This window comes from Lepisma saccharinum, chromosome 3 (genome assembly GCF_977018435.1).
Source record: "Lepisma saccharinum chromosome 3, izLepSacc3.1, whole genome shotgun sequence".
NCBI classification, from domain to species: domain Eukaryota; kingdom Metazoa; phylum Arthropoda; class Insecta; order Zygentoma; family Lepismatidae; genus Lepisma; species Lepisma saccharinum.
Window position 1 is genome coordinate 115,277,720 of NC_139231.1, and position 27,560 is coordinate 115,305,279.

The following is a 27,560-nucleotide window of genomic DNA, read 5'->3' on the forward strand; positions in this document are numbered from 1 at the left end:
GCTTCACAACATCAAATTTGATGTATAGATCTGCTCTGTGGGGGTGTATAAATCCATCCCCTACATCAAGATCAACCTCGATTTCCGTATTGGGTTGATTTAAATTTGCAAATGTCCTCCTGTTTGGAGGGAATGATTGTAGCTCATAACTCTCAATATTTTCCATTGTATGTATTTTTATTTAAATGTTAATCTCTATGATAGCAGTTGTTGTGGCTCCAGCAAAATCAACTAATTCCTCTTTTTCATTAGTGACCATCAATTCAATGTAATCTATTCTATTATGGCACACGGGAAAATATAATGTTGGGGATGGATTGTAGATGATGGGCTCCATGAATTCAGAATTAGGTTTGAATGTTGCAATGATGCCAGTTTGTTTGTGAGTGCCTATGCCATTTGATTTGGTGATCATACCCTCGGCCACATTACAGTGAATATTCAGAGTTTCTATGGCTAAGAATTTAGGTATATTAATAGCAGTGTGTTTGATGGCTGCTTCAAGTTTTGTGTTGTTCTCAAAGCCTAACAGCTCTCCTATAGTACCCAGATGCACTGTTTCTGTAGCAGATACAATCTCTACTCTGTGAGTGACAGAATTTTGAGTTAATACTACACCTCTGGGTAATTGAGCATTTAGAGTGGACAGATTATATTGCCCTGGAGTGATGACAATTTTTTGATCCCCTACTGCAATTGTGTTGTTGTGGTGTGTAATATTAGGGATCAAGTACATGCCGTAAAATGCTCTGAGAGCTATTGTTTTGGGATACACTATGTCATCATGCAATTTGAGTTTCAATATTGAATTTTGGCTGGTGAGATGGAATACCCCCATGATGTTTTAAATACCACAAGGCCTTTTGAAAATTTTCAATTGATGGTTTATTTATTTGAGACATATATCTGAGAACAGATAAACACAAATGTCCGCAATTAACATCTTTGAAGTTTTGAAGACGGGCATTATTGTAATAAAGATTAGCTGATTTTAGATATTTTACTAAATTTTCAGGTGGATCACCTCCAAATGAATCAAACACAAATGCCTCATTTTTTAAATATTTAAGATAACAAATCCAGTGAGTGCCCTGATTTTTGTACTCATCCAAATTAACAATGCCACACTCTTTGTTGAGTGGTTGTTCCGGTAAAGAATCGGACATGTACACACCCCTAAAATGTTTGATGCCCAGTGGCTTGATCAAAGCTTCAATATCTTGGTTTGTAAGCGGCTCTTGTTTTTTTTAAACTTATTCATGGCTCTCTTAACACCTTTGCCTTTTTTCTCCATGGCCAGGTTATGGCGCTTCTGCTCATCTAATTCTGCCCTATTTTTCTTGGCATCTATCACTGTTTTTGCTATGGCAGCTGATCCCCCGGCCAAGCTCCCCACAGCCCCGAGAGCAGCTAAGATGGCAGGGATGGTAAATATAAACCCCCCCACATGTGATTTTTTTCTTGATTGCTGTAATTTTTTTAATTGGGGGGTACTAAGCAACAATTTCATACCATGGCCCTTTGCAATACAAGAACTTTTTTTCTTGCGCTGCTTTTTGGTTAAAAGGCTGTCAATAGTTTTAAGAGATTTGAGACCTGCATAAGGTATTTGATACATAACACCCTTGGCCTTCATTGTAGGTTTATTATATACATATTCACAGCCCCCACCCCAGTTTTTGTTTGGTGCTCATAGCTATGGTGGTTCCCAATGCTGCTATTTTTTCACTCAAAGAAGCATCTTTGCTTACAAATCTACCAAATGCAGCCTCTTCTAATTTCTTGTCTGCAACATGTCTCTTGTCAAGATCAGAATGTGTGTTGTATGCTATGTCATGGTCTCTACAAGCAGCATCTAGGGGATTAACACCAGGATCCCCTCTGTTTAATCTATGATCCAATTTTGTGCCTGGACCACAATACTGATAGCCTGGAATGTGTAGTTCAAATGGCAGCTTGTTTATAATGTCATTCACCAGCCCCCGACCCTCAGAAATATTCCAAAATTTAGGTGGTAGAGTATTAATAATTTTTATGAGATATCCAATCCCTTTAGGGTCATTCACTATAAAATTAGACAATTTTGTGCTTATCATGTCCATAATTCCAACCTTTTCATTGTAAAAATTGTGGTTCCCAGCATTTTCCTCCCCAGCTATCACCAATAACCTATCTACAAGTTTCCTGACATCATCAACCCACACAAATTCTTTAGGCAGGGTGTTGTATTGTTTGATTCCACTACCTGTCTTGATCTGTGACCATATGGGTTTGATTAAATTGTTGTATTTTGCCCCACTGCTCGACTTAACCCTTTTTTGTGTGGGATCATTGTTCTGGTATAGAGCATCTGATTTTATTAATATTTCTTTGTAATGTTCATAATCTTGATCTGTATAGCTGCCAGGCCTTTTCCTAGTTATCAATTCCCACAATCCAGGTGTTCCGGGGTATTTAACAAAACCACCTTTTTCTCCAAGTCGAGATTCAGAATATACAATTATATCATCTCCCATAAATGTTACTCTGAAATTGCCAATTCTATGTATGATGCTCCCATCAAGCTCTGTGTCAGCATATAAACCAAACACCTCATCTTTGTTGTCTTTAGGTGTGGTTAAATATTTTTGAGCAAGAAGACCCAATTCAATAGGATCCTGAGTAGCTTCAATTCTTCTAGGAGCAATAGGACTAGGTGTATGAATACTGGAAAGTGGGGTGAATGGATAATCTAAAATGTTCCTAGCAGCTACAGGTACAAGCTCTGTGATCAAATCTTGATTCTGCTCTGTAACAGTTTTGATATTCTTACCTAAATTATTAATAGCATCAATGACAGGCTGTTCTGTTTGTTTGTGTTTTTCATAAATTCCACGGTTCTCTGATTTCCATCCCTTAAATCTTTTTACAAGATAATCTCTTAACTTAAGATCATCAATGACTGGTCGTTTCATGGTTATTTATATATGTTTCAACGTCTAGAAAATCGTTGATTTTATTTCTGTATTTGCCACTATTGGGTGTTCTTGTCATATCAATTGTGACAAACCCATAACTGTCTTGGTTCCAGCACCTACTGCAAAATTTAGAAAAATCATTGTAGCTCAAGTCCCCACCTACATATTCATCATGTATGTGTTTGAGGTTGGTATGATCTTGATGAAACACACATATAAAATTGCTGTTGTCTCGGATCAGCTGCTTCGGAATTTTAGAAAAAGTCTGTGCCAGGTAGAAGCAATCAATGTTTTTGTGCCGCCCCTGTGTAAAGAAATTTCTAACCTTGTTTTGATTATCCAGTATAATGTCATCAAACACAACAACAGAATTATCGAGACATTCATGGAGTGGCTTAACATCTGATTCAAAAGTGGCTATATCCAATCCATCATATAGCTTCATCAGCTGCTGATATTTTAATTGTTCCAAGCTCTTAGAGAAGACATACAAGTGCCTGTTTTTCCAGTCTAACCAGTTGGGTGCCAATAAAAAATTATCAACCATTAGTGTAGTTTTACCACAAGCAGATGGCCCGACAATAAGACACCTAATATTATCAGGCAGCAAGTTGCCATTTCTCTTATTCTGCTGTTCAGGTTCTGGCAGCCTTTTTATAACATCCCAGGTGCTCATATTATCACTTTGTCTGCATCGATCCAGCTGTTTTCCGGATGACCCAGCCATTTGACAAATAACTTGTTGCCTTTTCTGCGGATTATTTTTTCTATGAGATATGTGTCAGGCTGTTTAGTTTTGCTGAGCTCTTGTTCATAGAACCTGCCTTTGAGAATTTCTCCTCGATGATCTTTTATTATATATGTGTTAAGGGTCCCGGGTTTAACTTGAACCACTGTAAATAATTCAGTGCTCCAGTTTCTTGTAAAGCCTCTCTTGAATAAGTGCTTATATTTGCTGATTCTTACTTGATCACCCACCCTGTATTTGGCCTTTCTTGTTGTTGGCTGGTATCTAGGATAATAAACAGTCCTGATCAATTTTTGCTCATCAGTTGAAGTTACCTCAGAGGGTTTCATGTTGATTGTGGAATGGACAGAGTTGTTATATTTATGTAGAAGTTCTGGAAGAATATTAAGCCATTTATAATTACCTTGAAGTGTAAATTGTTTATACATAAGATTTTTTAAGGTTCTGTTGAATCTCTCTACAATTGAGGCCTTGAGATCACTGTAACTCGAATAATGTTTTATTGCTTGGCTTTTAATAAATTGTTGAAACACTGAATTATAAAATTCTTTGCCATTATCTGTTTGCAAATAGCGTGGTGATCTTCCTGAATGATTGATGATTGTCCTGATGGCTTCTGTAACACATGTTCCAGTCTTGGATTTGAGTGGCACAGCCCAGGCAAATTTTGAAAATGTGTCTATGACAGTGAGTAGATACTTGTAGCCCTTGTTGATTTTGTCTAAGTTTTTCAACTGCCCACTTGCCATTTCAATCAAGTCGCTCTGCCATAAATCATCTATGCCCTTTGTGACTACTGGGAGTCTCTTATAATTATGTCTGGCCTGTCTGTGTAATTCATCAACTATAATTTGTCTAGACATAATATGTAAACAAGAATATTGCAACTATAGGGTGTTCAGCAGCTGAGACTGCAGGATTTTCTAAATATAATTTGTCCCCTATTTGTATTTTAAATTCCAGAGATCCATCATCTTCAGTATAGGCTGTTTCTAATGTATTGGGGTCTGTAAAATCCTCCAATTCTACACTGGTGATTTTCACTTTGTTGTCAGCATTTGTTATTGATAAGGTAGGGTAGTGGTGTGCCTGTGGTTGCAGCCAATATTTGATCTTGATTGGTCTCAGTGTGCCCCCAACAAAAAACTGGTAATAAAATTGTGCAGGGGACAGCATATATATTTTGCCGCCTGGTGTAAATGGTGAATCATATTCTTTGTTGGGGATACTGTACAATTCAAGAATTACTGTATGTTTTGGATTCTCGATTATGCCTGTTATTTCCTTTTCTGCTGTGAGCAATCTACTTGTTACAGATTCAAGGTGCTCATTGATGGTCCTAACAACATCATCGTGGCCTGGCTTGATCTTTATGTCCACAACAAGTTTCTTGTATTGTTGCACAATCTCTTGAAGCTGGGTGGCAAAAACAGACAGAGCATTTGCTTGATTGGATTCCATGGTCCCTAGCTGTTGCTTGATATTGGCTACAATTTGCTGTAAATTTTCAACAACTGCCAATTTTGAATTTTGAGCAGTAAGATCATGGACCTGTCTTCTGATATCCTCAAACAGGGCATGCAGTTCATTAATATGTTGATTGGTTGGTAGAGTGGCAACTGTCTGAGTAAGTTGTTTGATCTCTGTCTGGATATTCTTGATATCTTCTGATTTCAATATCCTATTCACTGCTCTCTTGATACTTTTAAGTTCCTGTGATGTGGGAAGATTTGAAACAGTATTCTGCAAAGATTCAAGTGCCAATTTCACATTATTTAATTCAGAAGCATCAGCCACATTTTGCATAGCATTTTGGAGCAGGGCTATATCTGCCTGAGTGGGTGTGGATTGTTGTAAAATTTCAAGTTTTGTTTGGATATCATCGATCAAGTGATGAAAATGAGATAGTTCAGATTCGGTGTTGAGGTTTTCTAGCTTTGTGATCTGTTCCTGGACACTAACAAGTGTGTCTACAATACCAGGCAGGCGGGATTCTAGTACATTTGTCAAATCACTTTGCACTGCTGCTATTGTACCCTCAAGATGGGTTATGGTACTTTGAATTTTTCCAAAATCTTCATATGTTTCAAGTTGCAGCTTAATGTTTGCTACACTCCGAGTTATTGCATTCAAAGCATCAGAAGATGGCAAGTTGTTCATAAAATTTTCAAGTGTCTCGATTTTTTCTTTAACCTCGGCTATGGCATTGTGCAGAGGATCCAGATTAGGTATCTGGAGGGATTGAATCTGTTCTTTCAGAGTGGAAATGACTAGATCAAAATCTTCTTGTGATTTTATGCTTTTGACAATTGTTTGGAGCTGTGCCTGGACATTATTTATCTGCTCTTCCAATTGCTGTTTCAATTGCTCGGAGTTGGTGGCCTGGGTCTTAAATTTGGCTTGAAGAGCTGCAACAGCTTCTTCTAAACTTTGAAAATTATCTAATGTTGCCAGATCAGTATATTTCTGAAGCAGCAATTTGAGTTCTGAATCAATTTTGAGAAGAGGGTCCATGCATTGTGATTGTAAATTTGTAATTTCTAATTGAAGACTGGCATTGAGTGTGGTTTGTAAAGCTTGTAAATCACTTCTTAATTTCTTGACTCTGACATCAAGCATAAGAATCTCATCACTGTGATCTTCATGTCTTGTATGGCCAAATATATCATTAGGCATTTTCTTTTAGTGGTTATTTATTATAGAGTATCTGATTCTTAATTCTATAAAAAAGGGTATAAGCTTGTCATAAGATCCAGGGACCTCAATATATAAGCAGTCACCAGCAGAAACAGTATAAACAGTGCCAGAAATCATGTTTGAGTGCTTAATTCTATAAATATTTCTCCCTACTGAAATTTTAACATCACCCTCAGGGGTTGTAATAAATTGCAATTGCCCACCTACAGGTAATTGGTAGTGATTTAAATTATTGTTAAATATGTACAATGTTTTGCCTGTTTCTTCATCATTATCTGTAAGTATGCTGTTCAGATGAATAATTAACAAGCCACTCAGTTTAGACATTACAGATTGTAAATCAGGAGAGGGTTGTGGTGTGGGCAGGTCCATAATAGCCTGTTTTTTGAACCCAAATAAGTTCATAGGCATGTTTATTTATTTCAAATCATGCTCTGGAATTGGGCATTGATTTCCACTTTTCAAATCACAATGCCCCCAAGGTAAAGTATGCATGCCACATGATAAAATGCATCTCTTGTCATCATGTGGGTCCAGGGCCACTTTTGTTACAATATTTGAAGTCAGCAAGTGATTCTCACTCTGAATTCTATTTTCTGATGTTCTAATTGAATTCTGTGATTTGATGCAATTTTTATAATCTTCAAATACAAGCTCTTTTTCCACAGTAACTCTGCCAATGCCCTTGGCCTTTTTGACAACAGCACTACATGTTTTAAAACTGTACATCTTGGCACTTAACCCAGCAAATTCCACAATAACATCGCCAAGTGTCTCATCTTTTAACTTGCCAGGCACCTTTTTGTTGTGGTGTTGTTGAATCTTTGTATGTTCAGTGGTATCAAAATATTTAAACAATTCAGGCTGTGACATATCTTGATAAACATCTTCTGTTTGAATTTCAAGAATAAAACTATCCGTGTCCATGTACAATAATTTTACACGATCACCGTAAAAAGGTTTCAGCACATCATAATACAATATTAACATATGTAATTTGGACAATTCCAATATCACAGCCCCTACATAAATAGGTTTATCAAACTTAATCTTTGTTTTCATCATGTTGAAAAGTGCCATGTGCTCATCATAAATTTTTCTGTAATTGAAATTAGGCTTTGCAACCAATTTTTTGCTCCGGCTGGGGTCAGTAATTATTTTAACATCGGTATGTTTTCTGACATTTTCAATAGTTTTGCCATAGACAGAATTCACCATCAATTTAAACAAGGCCTTATCAAATTCGCTCTTTGCAGATGTTCGAAGCTCCGTGTTTGTATCAATGTATGGTTTCAGCCATTCTGAGTGCCTGAGCCTCAAAACTTTGCCAACTTTGGTCACTTGAACACCATGTTTCATCAGGAACTGGAGGGTTTTGTAATATATGACATAGCCTTGTTTCGGCTCCAGGGTCATCATGAGCTTCTTCTGTTTAGAACCAGGTGGACACTGAACCTCGGGAATTGGGGGCAGATCAGAAAATTTATTGTGCAAATCATCAGGAATTATCAGATCAGTTTCTAAGAAGAGGCTATAGTCACTGTCATCAAAATCTTTAAGATCTTCAATATTGAAATTTTTAACCCACTCAAGCCCTGCATATGGCAGTTTTTGCATCATGGCGTGACCATAGAGGTTGTTTGCATCCACATAAAGTATATAATTTGATGGCCGTGCTGGATCATAATCAGGCATATGCTTGTTATTTGCTCTGGCATATCTCTGGGAACATTGCACCATCCCTCCTCTTATACATTCCTCCATAAACAGATACTTTTCTTGATCGTGGATCAGATCCAATTGCATTTTAGTTTTGAAAAACATTGCAGACCATGCTAGGCCCGGAGCACTGAAAAAATACACTGGGTCCAGTCCATAATTTTGCATGGAAGATTTTCTGAATGTCTGGATTATATCAGCTAAGAGGGTCACATCAAGTTTCAAATATGCCATGTGGTAATCACCAAATGTCTCGCATTTTAAACTTTTCCACATCAATTTGGCATGGTGATAATCTTCATCAGTAATTCCAGATCCTCTGATTTTGCTATAAAATGCTTCTTGTGGTGGCAGGGAACACTCATCAAATTTAGAAAAATCTGTAACATGGTCGTATGGATATACACCCTTCCGCCTAATTAATTTCAGGTCCTGATCTGGAAACAAGGCACGTGTGATTTTCAAGTCATCATCAGATAATTGAGTGGTCAGTGTGGCCAGGCTAGCAGATAAAAATCTGTAAGAATCAAGAAATCTTATGTGAATAGGAACACCATCAACTTTAATTATCTTGCTAATAGATATATATTTCTCATCATTTTCAGCTAAAATATTTAAATTCTGCTTCTCAAACCCCTCGTACCTGATCAGATGATGGAAATCATAATTGGATGCTCCATGGCAAAATATGGGGACAAATCTTGGTCTCTTGATCTGAATATTACAGCTATTACACAGGGCCTGTTTATATCGACCATCTGTATGAGAATGGTGATGAACCTTGATATTTGTATCTGAAAATTCACAATCACATACCGGGCATTTTTCTGCATTGTTGAAATCCTCAATCTGTTCCTCTGTTAAAGGCAACATAGGCTTTGATATTATTAAGATGTTAGATGCTATGTCACGGCACTCATTTTCTATTCTATGTGCAAATATTTTGATGGCATCTGGTCCCTTGTATGAATATTCTTTAGTAACAATACCGTCCTGTACAACCACATAACAAAAGCTGGAAGGTTCATGTAGCTGGTATGGTGTAATTGATGATTCTTCTGGATCTGGGCTACAGAATGCAAAAGGATTGAGGTTCGATTCAAAATCACAGACAATATATGCTGGGTGTTCCAACAAGGCTTCATACTTTTTGAATTTGCAATTTTCACTTGGATTGGGCATCACCATATGAACAGGTTTATGGTTCCCACAGTATTTCAGATGCTCAATTAACTTGTTTTTAGCAATTTCTGCATTCTCTTCCCGAACCCCCTTCACCATTTTTTGACCATCAAATACAGTTAAACATCTTCTGCACAACTTGAATATTGTATGAGTTTTGTCTAGTTGTTTTCTGACTAAAGCTTCAAGACTGTGTATCAGAGTGTAATGATATGTGCCATCCCCTTCAATTAAGAGCAGATCAATCGGAATTGCAGATTCATCATCAAGTGTACTGATTCTGAGAGGTTCTATCAAAGAATTGCCACGTCCAGTAGAACAAATAAAAACATTAATAGATAATTGTTTGCCATTGATGTGCCTGGCCCTTTTTTCAAATTTATCAATATTCGGAATAGACATTGGATATTCTAAACCCTTCATTGCATCGTCAAAAATATGTTCATGCTGTTTGTAATAACTTATTCTCTCAGGATGCCTTGAAACTAGAAACAAAGCAGCTAATATACACCACAGAAAACATTTCTGGTCGGTATTTTCTATATTAACCACGGCTCTTCTGTTTTTAATATTGGCAGGTAATGGCAGATAAGTGGAACCTTGTAATGGGCTGAATTCAGAAATATTAACATATAACTTGTGTGATGAACCGCATAGGCTCCATCCGGACTCTTTTGCCGCAAATTCAGAGTGTTTGATATTTAATTGATCAATCAACCTGCTTATTATTTTGTCTGAATTTGTATTTGAGTATACAGGTACAGTTTCTGTTAAGTGGGGATGTGTAAATTTTGTGCCATTTGGCTTCTTATATTGTACAAACAATTTGAGAGAGAGCTTATAAGAGCCATTTTGTGCATTAAGAATTGCCTGCAGATTAGGATTTATACTGTTTAAGAAATTCTCAATACCGCATCTTGGCTCTGATACAAACCGGTGATCCCTTAATTGACCGTTAAAACTGCTACGGATAGGTGCATGGCGTGGCTGCTTTGCTGCTCTGGCATTAAGAGGTGCTTCGTGCCTTCTTTTCAGACCAGATGTAGATGGTTGAGAGGGCAATGCTGATGACTGTGCAGAGCAAGTATCTTTATGTTTATATGTGAAATATTCCATGTTGTATTTTCTATTGCATTTGGGGCAAATTTTTGTGGGAGTTCTGCTTTTGTCTGGATTACAAATTTTTTGATGCTTGGCCCAATTGGGGCTGGATATATTTTTATTGCATTGATTACAATATTTTTGATTCGGCATTTTTGTTGTTGTTTATTATATACAATTTCCTGGGTTTCAATTCAAAACTTTATACTGGATAAAAATATCAGTTGGGTTCAGCACTGTGCTTTATATGTATGTGTACGTGTGTATGTGTGTATACACTTAATATTTTTGGCTTTGGTATTTATATACAATTTCCTGGGATTCAAATCAAAACTCTATACTGGATCAGTTGAGTTCAGTGCAGACAAAAAAACTGCATAGCTCTATGTCAATTAGTTCTTGAGATTTTGTATTTAGGAACCACTTTGGCCCCCCTGCCAAAAATTGGCTTTTATTGCATCAGTGTATATTGTCTCTATGACCTTACTTAGGTTATTCCAGTGCAGGCAAAAAAAACTGCATAGCTCTATGTCAATTAGTTCTTGAAATATTAATTATTTTGTATTTAGGAACCACTTTGGCCCCCCTGCCAAAAATTGGCTTTTATTGTATCAGTGTATATTGTCTCTATGACCTTACTTAGGTTATTCCGCCAAATTATATGCTTCAAGTCTCCTATACTTTGGTGGAGCCTGTTCAGGTTCTATCCCCCACTTGTGGGTTCCACTGCCGATCCAGCAGTGGTGAAGAATCTGCACTGTGCCCTGGCTTTTATAGTTTTGTCGGACCAATCAAAACCTTGCTTGCTTTAGCCAATCAGAAAACACCACATCAGTACATTATGTCATAGCCATTTAATCAATTAATATTGCACAACATGATGCAATAGAAGTGGACCGGGAAGTAAATATGTATGGGTGGGTATGGGTGGGGGTGGGTGGGTGTGGGTGGGGGTGGGTGGGGGTGGGTGGGTATGGGTGGGGGTAGGTGGGGGTAGGTTGGGGGTAGGTTGGGGGGTGCATCTTGGCTTAGTTTTAAGTGCTGTGTTCAAAATAAAAATATAGTGGCTGGTAGCTGTATCCAAGCCCTATTATAATTTTTGTTTCTGCATTCTGTCACTAATTTTGATCCTAGAATAATTATATTTATGGGGGTGACTCTGCATGGCCCCCAGAGCAACATACTGAAATTTTGAAAAAATCGATTGTTTTATTTTTGCTATTTTCACTAATTTTGATCCTAGGCCAGTAATATTTTATGGGGTGACTCAGTATAGCCCCCTGAGCAACATACTCAAATTTTGAAAAAATCGATAATTTTTTGAATTTTGATTATCTCTGGAACCATGAATGCTAGAGACATGGGGCTTGTTGCTTTAATATGGGCATGCCGAGATGCAACTTTTTGCCCTCTATAAATTTTTCAAAATATCTTGCTGTTCTCTAGATCTTGAATAACTTGCCTATTTTTCAAGATAGAGGTATGGGGGTTGCATATTTGAAATCTAGAGGCTGTTTAGAAGTTTTGTTAAAAAATCGATAATTTTTTGGATTTGAGATTTTTTCAAAAACTATCAGTACTGGAGACTTGAAATTTTGTATAGATATTCTACTCGGAATTCTCTACATTTTATGTCTCTATAATTTTCCTGATATATGCAATATTTAAGCTGTAAATCTCTGATTTTTATAAATAGAATTTTCTGAAAAATGCAATATTAACAATAATTTTGATTATCTCTGGAACTATAAATCCTAGAGACATGGGGTTTGTTGCTTTGGCCTGGGCATGGCAAGATGCAACTTTTTGGTCTCTATAAATTTTTCAAAATATCTTGTTGTTCTCTAGATCTTGAATAACTTGCCTATTTTTCAAGATAGAGGTATGGGGGTTGCATATTTGAAATCTAGAGGCTGTTTAGAAGTTTTGTTAAAAAATCGATAATTTTTTGGATTTGAGATTTTTCAAAAACTATCAGTACTAGAGACTTGAAATTTTGTAGGCATATTTTAGACATGATTCTCTACATTTTATGTCTCTATAATTTTCCTGATATATGCAATACTTAAGCTGTAAATGTCCAATTTTTATAAATAGAATTTTCTGAAAAATGCAATATTAACAATTTTGTTAATATTTTGAAATCTATACACGCTAGGGCACTATAACAGTTACTATACTTAAGATATCATACAATATCAAGAGGGGCATATTTTTAACAAATTTATGGATAACAATCTCACAGAAGTGCCTTTTGTAAGTATAAACAAATCAATCTGAGAGGGTCATACTTTCTGAGGAAATTCCCGAGGGCATTTTCACAAAAATCTTAGATTAGACAAGATTCCACACTTGAACAAAAAGCTCATATGCTCATGTTAAGCTTGTTTTAAGTATAGCAAATCTGCTTGAGGGGGGGTTCATACTTTCTCGGGTTTATAGTACCGTAAATACAACTACTCTCAGCCAATGCAGTGATGTGTCAAACCACCAAACAAACATTTTTTGCAAGTGAAGCACGTTTCAGAACAATGTGTAAAAATTGTAATTCGTCATTTACATGTAAATTACTTTATGTTGTGCTTTTTTCTGTCTCACAATTTGTACTTGAATATACGTAAATTGTACCACGGAAATGTCTTGCAAACAGTCATACGAGAGATTCCATCAAAACATTAAAAAGTATCAAGGACTTTACGTTCCAATTGTGTTGGCTCACACCGCGTATTTTTGTGATTTCTAGCCAAAGTTGCTGAGTTCAGGTACAGTGGGATCCACTAGTATTGCTCAGCAAATTGTCCATGACTATTTTCATTAATTTTTTTCTTACATCCTACGTGTTTTTAAGTAATGCATTTTTATGTATGCTGGTTCAGAAGTTCTCAACAGCTTGGTTTGAGTTTTCTTTTAAATCTTGAAGGTCTTATTTGGTCAAATAAAATGCATGAACATGGTGATGGACATTTTGCACGGTAATACTATTATATATGTTCCAACATGTTGATCAATATTTCACTTTCTTCGAAACACTATTCACTTATTGAATGCTGTTGTCCATACTGTTCTCATGATATAACGACTTGGCGAGGTCTCTTAGATTTAAATTGTCGTGAGGGCCATGGATGTTTACATTGCAATCCTATGTTTTTGAGCGAAATTACGTATAAAGCATCCAAATAACTTCAGTACGAGGTTCAGATATTAATGTACATACGGATATCGGACATGGAACCTGTGCGTGTTGTCACTTTTCTTATAAAGTATCTCGATGTTAGTTGCCGTATTTTGAATTTCATGTTACCTAGAAAGATTCAACCTTGCTTCTATGGTGAGTGGTTCTGGAAGCGCTCTACATAAAACAAAGAAGCTTACCAACAAACAAGTCGAAGCTTCCCACAAGCGAAGAACCAGAGGGGTTGGGTTATCTGTAGTCTTCATTACCGAAGATTCGCAATCCTCAGATGACGTCATCCCATTTTCACTAGACTTACGCGACACTTGGGCACACGATTCAAGAAAAATGAGCACCAGCGCCAAAACAACTGAGAGTAGCATCAGAATACATGACAGCGAAGGAACTGTGCTGAACGATAGAACCAGGCACTCAAACTGTTCTTGTCCATGTGAGAACATCTGCACGGACGTTTCCTCCCCTTGCACTTCGCAATAACCGACCATTCTCCTAAGAAAAAGGAGGAGCCAAGGAAGGTCTAGAAATAAAAGTGGAAAATAAACAGAGGAGTTTGTTTGAGAGTTGGTTAGTGTAAGGTGAGCTACAGCGCCACAGGAATCCTGAACATACTTTGAAACATTGACTCGTAAGTTTGAGGCGAATGAGTCACTGCAGGGAAAACAGCTGGCTGTAAAAAGTCCTGCAGGATTTGTTTTTCTTCATCGCTTGTAAGCCTAAAACAATTCTCCAACAGATGTGTGAATGATTTAAAACGTGCTGATTAGTGGTAAATAAGATAAATCAAATTCTGATCGAGTCTTAAACAATGCATTATGTTATATAGTAACTTTCATAATTTCTTCCTTTGGAAACCTGCAGCACCAATCAAGTGTCCGGCTATATAAGAATACGCGATGGGGCGAATGACTACGATTGGTGGCTAGAATGATATTTACTTTGTAAATAAGACATTACTATACCCTTCATGTAATATTTTATATAACGGGAATGAAGTACTAAGATACGTAAGATTATATGTTTGAAAGAGCAGAGACAGAAAAAAAAGATGGGGGAAAAAGAGAGAGAGAGATAGAAAAAGGAAAAAGAAAAGAGAGAGGAAAGAAAGAGAGAAAGAGATAGAGAGAGAAACATAAAGAAAAGGAGTATGAAATGTAGAGAGAGAGAGAGAGAGAGAGAGAGAGAGAGAGAGAGAGAGAGAGAGAGAGAGAGAGAGAGAGAGAGAGAGCTACGGGAAGAAAGAAAAAGTGTGAAGAGAACGAAAGACAGAGAGAACGTAAGACAGAGAAGGAAAGAGAGAGAAAGAAAGATAGAGAGAGAAGGAAAAAAGAAAGAGAGAACGATAGGTAGAAAGAGAGAGAGAGGAGAGAGAGAGAAAGAACGAAAGAGAACGAGAGGTAGAGAGAGAAGGAAATATATAGAGAGAACGAAAGACAGAGAGAGAAGGAAAGAGAGAGAACAAAAGATGAAGAGAGAAGGAAAGGAAAGAGAGAGAGAAAGAAGGAAAGAGAGAGAGAGAGAAGGATGGAGCGAGAGAACGAAAGATATAGAGAGAAGGATTAGGAGGGGGAGAGAGAGAGAGAGAGAGAGAGAGAGAAGGAAGGAAAAGGATAGAGAGAACGAAAGATAGAGAGAGAGCGAAGATAGAGAAAGATGGAAAGAGAGAGGCAGAGTAGCTCAGGCAATTGTGTCCATGTTTTTCATAGTGGCATTTTCCCAGAAGTGGATTATAGAGTCCTTTTTTAAGTATCTTGGCAGAAATGGACTTCTTAAAAGAAGAGAACGCCATGTTAAATGTTCAAGTATCCTACCTTGAGTCCCAATCTAAAAGGAACAACCTCGTTTTTTACAACGTCCAGGAAGAAGAACGGGAAACATGGGAGAGGACGGAGGAAATACTACGCCAAGTGATAGAAAAGAATACAGGCATCGCGCTAGGAAGAGATTCGTTCGAGAGGGTCCATCGCTTTGGCTCAAGAAGAGGCTGCCGTCCGATTGTAGCCAAGTTTCTCTCGTTCAAAGACAGGACGAAAATACTGATGAAATCTAAACGTTTCAAACAGTGCGGTGTAGCGGTTTCGGAGCATTACTCTGATCGTGTGCGTCAGATTAGAAACGAGCTAAAACCTCATCTCGAAGAAGCCAGAAAGTGCGGTGACAGTGCGTTCCTTCGTTACGATCATCTCGTTGTTAACGGTGTGCGTTATTCCTTGCAACAGTGCGAAGAATATGCAAGATCGCGTTCCGTTGAAAGAAATATGGCAACGCAGGAAATTCTCAGAAATGCACCTGTAAATGAGAATGTCAGCGTCGAACGTGAATCACGAGTGTCTGCTGCTACCCCCACCCCCACCGCACGTCACCCCCGGCTATCGAACTCCGTGAATTCCAGTATGCAGCTGAGGAACCGAAACAAGTGAGTCCTGTGGAGTGGGAGATCGGGACAAAGGGGAGGTAAGAATACGTCGAGCAGTGACCTTGCATTAGAAACTATCACCATATTTCATAGCAATGTTCAAGGGTTGACATCAAAAGCGTCAGAGATAGATATATTTTTCGAGGAACAAAAAGAAAACAATAATGAAATTAGTATTTTTTGTTGCACTGAACACTGGTTAGTAAAAGATGAAACAAAGTTTAATTATATTGATAATTTAAGTATTGCATCTAGTTACAGTAGGCCAAATATAATAAGAGGCGGGTCTTTAATTTTCACTCAGAATGAACTTAAAAGTAACGTAATTGAAATAAAGCAAGCTGTTGAGTTGTCAGTTAATCAAGACTTTGAATGCGCCGCGATTGAAATAGCTATTTACAACTTATGTGTAATATCAATATATAGAACGCCTAGTGGAAATATGGATGTATTCTTAAACAAGTTAACATTATTACTAGATCTCGTAACAAAAAGCTCCAAAAAGAATATTGTTGTTTGTGGAGATTTTAACATTGATATATCTAAAGACACAGCAGAAAAAAATAGTTTTCTGGATGTAATGAACTCTTTTGGTCTGTTTCATACAATTACAACTCCAACTAGAATCACCAAAAAAACAAAAAGTACAATAGACAATATTTTTACCAATATAAACGTTAATAAATATTCAGTAGAAACTTGCATAGGTTTTTCTGACCATGATTCTCAGCTTATTAAGGTAAACGTAATAGAAGACAAGCGGAATCATAAACCACGCGTAAAATTCAGAGTTATTAGACCTACAAACAATGATGAGAACATTTCAAAATTCAGAAACGCGCTTAAATCAGAAACATGGGATTTTATAAACAATATGGCTGTAAACGTAAACGCGAAATTCGAAAAATTTCTTGATACTGTAAAATATAATTTTAATATATGTTTTCCCATAAAAAAAGCACGAGTTCACAACAAAACCAATTGCCTATGGATAACCAAGGAAATTAAAAATCTTAGCAAATTAAAACGATCATTGCATAAACAGAGTAAATATGCAAACAGCCCTACCCTTAAAGATCATTACAAACAGTTCAACAAAAATTACAAGAAAACATTAAAACATTGCAAACAGTTGTATGTTGATAAAAAGTTGAATAATTCAGAAAACAAAACTGCAGAACTATGGAAAATAGTTAATCATATAACAGGTAAAAAAACGACCACGAATCAAGATGATATATTAGTAGAAGCAGGCAATGTAATAGAGACAGATCCGCAAAAAATAGCTAATACTTTTAATAATTATTTTGTAAATGTAGCACTTAACCTGCAACGTAACATCAGCGTAACGGACACATACAAAGATAAGTTAAATAACGTGAAAAGATCTTTCACGCATTCTTTTTATATGACCCCTACTACAGACGAAGAAATTTCCAACATAGTTCGAAATATGAAAAACAAAAAGTCAACAGGACTAGATTCAATGCCGATTAACGTGATCAAAGAGATTTGCACGTACATTAACGAGCCTTTGGCTAAATTAATTAACGAGTGTATGGAAAATGGTAGCTTTCCAGATTGTCTAAAAATATCAAAAGTAATACCCTTGTATAAGAAAGGAAATAAAACAAAAATTGAAAACTATAGACCAATTTCCTTATTGTCAATTTTTTCAAAAATTTTCGAAAAATTAATTTATAATAGGATAATAAAGTATGCAGAAGATAAAAGGATACTCATAAAGCAACAAAATGGGTTTGTGAAATCGAAAACAACAAAAAATGCCATTTTTGATGTAATTGATAATATTCTTTCCGCTATAAACAAAACGTATTCTGTTGTTGGAATTTTTTGTGATTTATCAAAAGCGTTTGACTGTGTGAATCATCACATACTACTAGAGAAATTAAAATACTACGGAATCCGCGGTCTATCAAATAAATTAATAGAATCCTATTTATCGAATAGAAAACAGAGCGTTGCAATAAATAGCTTATCCAATAATGGGACGCAAACAACATATTACTCCGAATTGAAAGATGTGGTTATTGGAATCCCCCAAGGATCGATACTAGGACCCCTATTGTTTTTATTGTTCATAAATGATCTTCCAGCAAATGTTGAAACTGCCCAAGTTACTCTTTTCGCTGATGATACTACTGCTTTGGTAGATTCTGTTAACGATGTAACTTTAATTAAAAAAACGGAAGAAGCTCTTACTGAACTACAAAGCTGGTTTTCAGCAAACAAACTTTCTATGAACAACGAAAAAACTAATATAATAAAATTTGGTGTATCTAGAGCCAAAAACTCTTCTATTAAGCAAGATAATTTCACAGTAGGGCATGCCGTTATAACAGCTACTAACAATACAAAATTTCTTGGAATATTTATAGACGAGTGTCTAAACTGGAAAGTTCACATAGATCATTTATGCAAGAGGCTAAACACCGTATGTTACCAATTAAGAACCTTAAAAAATAGTTTCAATACAGTATGTATGCTAAGTATCTATTTCTCAAACTTCGAAAGTATTTTGAGGTATGGTATCCAATTTTGGGGGAACTCGGCTCAATCGCAGAGGATTTTTAAAATTCAAAAAAGAGCATTGCGTATTTTGGCAAATGCACACAAAACTGATACATGTAAACCTCTTTTCAAAAAATTCCGTATATTAACACTTCCAAGTTTGTACATACTTGAAACACTTACTTTCATACACGAAACAAAATCGAACTATCCAAAGAACATAGACACCCACAATTACAATACCAGACAAAAAGATAACTTCCACATTCCCAAAGTGCGGCTAACTGCATACCAAACGGGACCTTTTTACTCAGGCATCCAGTTATACAATATATTACCAAAAAGTTACAAAAATTTTGAAAGATCCACAATCTTTAAAAGTAAAGTGAAAAAATTGTTATTGGAATACACATTATATTCAGTTCAATAATTTCAAGAATTAAATAACTTTATAAAATAAATGTAGATTGTATACACTATATAATATGTACTTTTACAGCACTAGTTCACTTCAAAAAATAATTTGTCAATGTATGTTTTACTATTATATTATGTTATATTATAAAAAATTCTGCCAAATTGATGTATAGATATATATTATGTGCGTTGTCAACATGTTGTATTTTGTAATGTACATGCACCAATGCCCCTCAGGGGTACTTTCGGTGTGAAAATTGCTCAATAAACTAAACTAAATAATAAACAATTACTGCATTTTCATGGTTCTTTCTTAGAAAAAATGTTGGGCCTAAAACCACCAATAACTCCTCCCTCATCTTGGTAATGCCCCCGATGCCTAGCTAGTATTATCCACCCGTGGATCTTGTTAAGTGCACATCTACCGTTGTCACATTACAAAACGACTGTGAATTGTTGTTGAATGTGTGATTGGAAAACTCGACAATGCGATAATTCAATTTGTGCGATTTGGGAGCGTGAAATTTCAATTTACTTTCCCGTTTTTTGCCACTAATTCAGTGAATTCATTATCTACTTGTTATGTAGTTGATATTGTTCAGCAAATTACTTCACCGAATAAAATAATTTGGAAGAGTATTGATCAATTGAAGTTCTTGTCGAACAGAACAATTATTAAAATTTCTGAAATAAATACGTAGAAAGCACAGTATATACCTAGGTATGTGAAAAGTAAGAATAGCATTGCTGGAACTAATTCAAATAAAAATCCAAATGGGATATATACTTCATTCATAGTGTTTTGAAGAGTATTGTATTCTATTCTGGCTATATAGCAATTATATGGTGCGGATACGGACAAACAATGATTAGATTAAATTTACGAAGGGAAAAATGCAATGAATCTTCCATGCCAAAGTCGAAATTAGAATCGATAACTTTCAACCTCTATATTGTGTGACGTGCACTATTGGTCATGTATGTGTTAGATACTTTTCGCCACTTTTGTCCCAGCTCTATGCTAAATCTTATTTACAATGGGAAATATACTGTCTTTGCTCCCCCAGTTCTGGCCCCTTGCCCCCCCCCCGGTTTTGGAACCCAATCGATAGATAGATTGATTGATTTGGTTTATTTTACTTCCCTTTTCAGCCAATATTGTCAAATAGCGAAGATGAGGATGGGTGATTATATGATGAAATTCGGAGCGACAGGGCCTCCCCGATGACGCAGTGGTAGTGTCGTCGCCTTGTAATCAAGGGATCCCGGGTTCGGTACCCGGTGGAGTCACATAGTGGTTCGGATCCCACTTTAAAACTGTAGGTCCATTACCAATTAGGCTTACTGTGCATAAATTGGACATAAAACACCAACTCAATCAATGATGTAGGGACAGTCACAGAAAACACTCATGCCCAGGTCGGGATTCCAACTCTGGACTTCTGGATTCGTAGCATGATGTGATAACACTCGGCCACGGAAGTCACCTCTAACCATGTGTCGTAAGTATGTCGTGTATAGTTTATAAACATATATACATAAGGCTCTGTAAAACACAAGTTTAAAAAAATGGTTAAATTAGTAATTTTTACAGTGGTCTTGTTGTAACTGCCACAGAATGCATTTTTTAGGAAGCAGCATTCGGCTTGTCTTCCTTGAAAACTGTAGCACCTTTCAACAAGAGAACACTCTCTCGACAGAAACATAATTCCAACTCAACAGTGGCATTCATCCAGTTCTCTGCCTGTACTGAAAAATCGATTTCCAGTTTTCGAAACAAGAGAGTTATTGAAACGCTGTGTTTTTCATTCAGCGTTGACCCGTTTGCATTTCATATCCAATTACACCCACCACCTATTTTTCCTCCCTTTCTTGCGAGAGCATACAAAGGCCATTCGGACGAGACAAAGCCTCGCTCCAGAATTAAAAACAAAACTGAAAGAAGAGGCACGTTTCTCTGCAGTTAACAAAATTCCAGCCGTGAACAAAGGAACCCATTTGCTTTCGAGGAATTGTCATGTGCCCAGAGAGAGCTGTGAAGCTTATCAACGACAAGGTGAATACATACACGTGGGGCAGTTATTAATAATGGACGGCCATTGGCTAGCGTCTACAAGTAACATAATGTATTTCAAGAAGTTGGAACATTATTTTCTGTACCCATGGGCGTGCCGAGAGGGAAGGCTGACTTCACTGTGCAAATTAAGCTTTTTGCTTTGGGGGAAGGGGGAGGACCACTCAGTGGCGTATTTGTGACTTCATTTCGGGATGTAGTTTTTTGGGGAGGTATATGTTACCAGACAGTTATTACATGGCGGTTCCAAGTACTTTAGAACATTAGTTCTAACCTAGCTCATTAAATCTTATGATAACATTTAGTTTAGAAATACTTAGTATAGCCAACTGCAAAGATAATAGTAGGCAAATTGTCCATCGCTATTTTCATTCCTTGTACTCTACATACTGTGTTCTTTTAAATAATGGAATTCTGTTGAATTTTGCCGTTGGGTGTACATATATTTACATCAGTGGCGATTTCTCTGGGTGTGTAAGTCGTGTGTCAACGGCCAAAGAAAAATGAAATAAAGAAGAAAGTATCTGTACTTTTATATATTACGATTTTGAGCGTTTTTCTTTAATTGTCAGTTTCGAGCGCCCGGTAGTTTACGAACGCGGCGCAGCGCGCAGTGGTTGTCAGGCAGGCAGATCGGTCCCAGACTGCCAGGACGTTGGAGAGGAAATACAACGTCTTACCACTGCCGAAACGTAGCCGAAACATAGGATGACCACGCATGCGCATCCTGCCACCCACCACCATGGTTAGCTTCTCAAGGCGTTGTATTTGTTCCCAACGGTTTGGCTTTCATTAACCCCGCGTTCCGCGCTGTTTTGCTCGTGATTGTTGTGCATTATTTTTTAAACGTGTGGTGTGAAGTGATGTGATTATTTTAAGATGGAGAATAGTGAAAGTGTTGTGCAAAACTATTTAAATTATTCCTTTTCTTCGATTTCGTATTCAGAGAAGAAACAAGTGATTGACAATGGTCGACCATGTCCGAATCTCACGATGTCAACATATGTTAAAGGAAAAAGCGGTGCTGGAAAAGGTTTTGAGAGTCATTTTCGAAAAGAACTCTATGAAATTTCGGACTGGCTTTGCGGGTGTGATATGGTGAATAAATTTTACTGTTGAACATGTTTATTATTCTTAGGGGAGTGCGGGATCCCGAAAAGTCGGCACCGGGATCGGGAAAAAAATTCCTGTCCCGATCCCGACTTCGGGAAATGACTTCCCGACTTTTTCGGGATCCCGAGCAGTTGGGAAATACCGAATGGTCATTGTAAAAAGTTGTTAATTCTGTTTTCGGCATTGCAAATGTCTGGAACTTATCGGAAATTCTTAGTTTTTGTATCAGAAATGCAAAAACAATCACTTAAGGTGAAAATGACGTGTAGAATTCGATTTTTCAAGAGATTCGGAAAATTTCGAACATTTCCCGTCCGAATGTTGGGCTTTAAAAAATACCCCGTCCCGACTTTCGACTAAAAAAGGTGTTTGGAATTATCAAGGGTATGCGGATTTGAATCATCTCAATACTGCAGTGAAGAAACACAGTGAGTCTGAATGGCATCTTTCTAGTTTCTTTAAATTTAGTAGTTTTGCTGCTACCCCTACTAGAATTGACGGTCTTTTGGATACTCAACGAAAATCTGAAATAGAGCTACACAATGAAAAAGTAAAAAAGAACAGGGAAATATTAAAGAGGTTGATTAACGCCGTCTACTATATAACAAAACAAGAACTGCCATTCCGAGGCCATGAGGAAAATGCAGCATCTCTAAATAATGGCAATTACATGGAATTCCTTATTGCAAGTGTCGAGTTTGATCCCTCATTAAAATAACATTTATTAAATTCTACAGTTTTTCACGGTACTTCGGCAGGCATTCAAAATGATTTAATAAATTCAGTTTCGATGTTCTGAGAGATGAAATCTACAATGAAATTCAAAACACAGACTTTGTGGCTATCATTGTCGATGAAACATCAGACATTAGCAGTAAATCTCAGGTGTCAACGATGTTACGTTTATTTCGGACTCACAGAAAAAAGTCATTGAAAGATTTCTTGGGTTTCATGACATGAGCGCCGATAAAACTGCAGGAGCTCTTTTTAGTCACGTGACTGAAATAATGGATAAATATAACTGTGGGGATAAATTAATTGCTCAGGCATACAATGGATCTTCTGTAATGAGTAGTCAGTTGAATTATCTCCATCGAGAAAGAATTACTTTATAAGCTGAGAGAAGGGGATAAATCCAAATTTTATGAGGCGGTGATCAGCGCATTTCTCTTTAAAGAAAGAAGAATAGAGCTGGAATTCAAGTAACTGTAAGTAATGAGCAGTTGATTTTTCAAAATTTACTTTTTGGAAGGATAAATGAAGGGTAAGGGAAAAAACCGGGAATGTGCATTTTAGCGATTTTTCAATGAACGGGTCATTCTTATGTCCAGGGTGTTTTTTGTAGGGGTGATGGGAGTTCCACGAACCCCTCTGGTTGCAAACTGCTGCTTTAAAAATTAATTGTATGGCGAAGTATTGAACATTAATTTTCTCGTTTAAACAGTCCTTGCTTGTCCTTACCCTTCAAAAATATTATAATTTTAAATGAAGTATTTACTTCATTTTAAATAATTTATGTAATTTAATGTTTTTCTAAAGATTTCTAAATTTACACCAAAAATGTTCGTAGAAAATGAGTAATATTAGGTCACAGAAATGAGAGGGGGAGCGGTTAACATTCCTTCTTTGACAACGCCTTAAGTTCAGGGTCAGGAGACGCCACTGATTTACATTCTACGAAAACCCAAACTCATACACAATAACAGCTATCGAAGTAATAACAATGAAAACTTGATCACATTTCTATTTCCAAACTACCTACAAGTTTCTTGTGAACTTTAATACTGTACATGTAATATACTATATTATGCCATGAAAATTATAGTGGAAAACAGCCTGTTGTTGGCTCGGTGATTGGTCAGGTGTAAAACATATGGTGTTCTTCTAATTCACAAGGCTGTACACTCTTCCACAAGAAAAATCTCTCATAACTGGACCATGAAGGGACAAGAATGATTTTCAATTGTGTTTGTTACATACTTGAAAAATGGTGTATTATTTCAATTCTATTTTCTTTGAGAGGGATGAAAACATCCCTGGCGGATACAAATAGTTGTCTTTTGCTAGAGATATTTTTCTTGTGGGGGTATATCCCCGGCACCCCCCCCCCCCGTTTATTCGCACACTGGTTGAGTTTCAAACCTATCTGGAACATACTTGAAATAGTGGTAACAATAAAGCATGGAATATTAGCGTTGTCTACTTAAATATCAAAATCTCCATTTCTTGACTACAGATGGGACAGAAGTGTTATGCAAACAACTGACTACACTGTGTCGTCAGAATTCTTTCGTTAACCTTATGTCCACTGGAATAATAACAATGTAGCTCGAGAAGTATGTTAGCTCTCAAAGAAAGTTAGAACTAATTTAATTTTATCCTGTATGTGACGGAGAACGCGTAGTCACACATTTCAAGATATTTTCTTTTTCTTTCTTAGAACGTCACAATGTGGACACAGTTGCAGAATTTCCAGACCCACCATAAAAAAGATTAAAAATCACGGATACTCAAGTCTGAACTCCAATTAAGAATTAATCAGTACACCTACATAGAAACGACTTATAAAAAAAATTAGCTTCTTCAATTCTGCGATTATCTATGGTAAGTATGCCTTGGATTTTCAACAAAAAAAGTGTTTTCCAAATGACCCTCTTTGAAATTCTCCATATAAAAAACGTACGATGCGATCGTGCTGTACCGATTAGCTAGTGCGTTGTAGTACTGTACATAGTTCTGAGACAGAGCTACCATTATTGCAGAACATGTAAGTATAGCTATATAATAGTCTACCTAACCTACCTTCTGGTCGAGGCCACATCTCCTCTCTCAACAGCCAATAGGAACTTTTTCTCATCCAGAGACAGCTGCGCCATCTCTTGATGCGGTCTGATAACATTTTCCTCCTCCATCATTCCGTGGATGCTGTGCCTCTGTGGAAGATAAGATAATTGTGTTTTAATACAATGCAGCCAAAATCTACTCTGTTGCGACATGTAACCTCAAGCTGAGGAAATGATGCACTAAGGCAGTGGTTCTCAAACTGTGGTACGCGTACCCCCAGGAGTACATGGACGACTTGAGTGGGAGTACGCGATAAGCTCGGAAGAGAAATGTCGAGAATACACGCAAGACAACATTTTTTGCTGCAGGTGTGTGGAGCAGACTTCATGGCTTTAACACTCAACAGGAAAATAAGGCTGTTTTTGTCACTGAAACTCTTCGTTTCTTATGCTTTGAAAGAAAATACTCGTTCGAAATTTCTACCCATTTCATTCCTCAACTCAAAAACCCATACGTTTTGTTATTGTGAAAACGTCAGGAGCACGACTGGGATCAGTACCGAAATATATTAACTTTGGAGCCAAATCTCCGGTTGAAAGTTTCAAGTGCACAACCAGACGTCAAGAAACTGTGTCAGACTATGCAGACACATCCTTCTCACTAGAAACTGAGGATTTACAAGAAAGTCCAAAATTGTGCTTGGCAGTTTGTTAACACACTTATTTCTGTTCTTAATTTTTTTCAATAACTCTGAAAAAAATATATGAAAATGAAAGTTTACATATTTCTTAGAATACATGTTTCACAGTTTAATTTTTGTAACTAAGCACAAAGTTTGTAAACGTAGGAATACCCAATAAAATAATATGTATACGTAGGATTCTAATGTTTATTTTTTACCGTCTCTCCACACACAGTCCGAATGCTATTTTGCTCTATCGCAGATACACGGCTCCAACATATCAGCAACTAGCCATCAATTAGGCATCCAAAACCTTCAAAACCCACTATTTGGAGAAAACCTATGAGTGGCTGGGGTGGGGAGGTACACTAGACGTTTAGTTACGACCAAAAGGCACCAATTATTTTAATTATAAGGTTTTCAGCCCGTTGGGTATCAACACTGCAGCCTTTTTAACAGTTGTTCTGTAACCTTACTTATTAATCGACCCTCGTATATTTGACACGATAATTTTTACTGTCCTCATTCTTCCGCATTGAGTTCAACCTTAAGGCCTGCGGTACCATTAGTTTAGCAAATTACTGTGAATGAAAGACAACGCGGAGACATTTTAGTCATGAATGAACGACCCAAAAAGATGAAACTCATCACTGTCTCCACCCCAAAAACCTAGTCTTCTATCTTCTTAATCTCGTTCCGCTCGAACTGCTGCGAAAGCACAGCGAGAGGGCTACGTAGCTCCGTTATCTTTCTTCAGCTTTGGAAAAAGTAATCCATTACTTAATTTCTCAACCGAGACCCCTCCCCCACGTCTGTTCCTTGTTAGGAAAACTGGGGGAGAATGTGTACCGTTTCCAGAGGAACAAAACACGAACGGGACGATTTTCAAGGATGTTATGGCATGGCACGGTACAAGAAATGACGAAGAATAATGGATGATGAAAGACAAAACTGTTCTTCAGCGTTGTGGCTGACACTCACTTTGTATTTAAGGGATCGTGGGTTCAATTCCATATAGAGGTACAGTCACCTGCAATAAAAATGGGACACCTAGATCCTGAAATGCTCGCTTTCCTGCAAGGCGTTATGTGTGTTGCATAACTCTACGGCGTTGGTAGAAGTTGCCATTGAAAATTTGCTATTGAAAGCCAATTATCGCCGTAGAGTTAGGCAACACACATAACTTTCAGGGAAGCTAGTATTTTAGGATTTAGGTATCCTATTTTTATTGACGGTGACTGTACATTACACTCGGATCTCAATTTAGACTGTACGTGTAACAATCAGGGTTGTTAAAGGTCCAGGAATTTCAAATTAATTCCATTCTGGTCCAGGAGAGAAAATCAGTAAGCGTAAATGTGTTCTGGACCGTAAAGAACCTTTTTATCTGTAAAGTATTTCAACCTTTTTACCAGATCACTTTAAATACGATCCAGGAATCTTTCTTCCGGCTCAATTGGAATACGGTTCAGGAACCTTTTTTCAGACTGGATTTAAATTCGGTCCAGGAACCTTTTTTCCGGCTCAATTTAAATACGGTCCGGGAACCTTTTTTTTCTGGATCAGTTTCAATTCGGTCCAGGAACCTTTTTTCAATGTAACAATACGCAACTTGGACCGAATTTAAATTGAGCGAGAAAGAAGGTTTCGGTCCTGCAGCGAAACCCAATAGAACCCATTAGAATTTATTGGAACCTTCTCCATAAAATGAATTTAGAAACCAAAATCTTTCTAGTGTGTGTGTCTGTGGGCTTGAATATATAAAGCCTGTCACGTTGCTTTTGCTGAAAATATCACTTCCACTATATATATACACTTATATACATAATGTTTCGAGTCCTTCCCCCCAATGTGCCGTCACACAATGAAAATAGTTTCCCCGCACAATGCGCAAGTGATGGCTTTATCTTCGCATGCTTATGAAAGTTAATGGAAGTAAATTCCACGA

At 37.1% G+C, this 27,560-nt stretch overlaps 1 protein-coding gene across 1 annotated transcript in view; it reads right to left on the reverse strand.

The window, feature by feature from the left end:
• Window positions 1-27,560, reverse strand: part of Trpgamma (Transient receptor potential cation channel gamma) — a 449,908-nt gene that overhangs the window by 307,582 nt on the left and 114,766 nt on the right. The window contains exon 2 of the mRNA XM_083119232.1: window positions 24,949-25,079. Coding sequence (XP_082975358.1) covers window positions 24,949-25,079 — 131 coding nt within the window. The remainder of the gene's footprint in view (window positions 1-24,948; window positions 25,080-27,560) is intronic.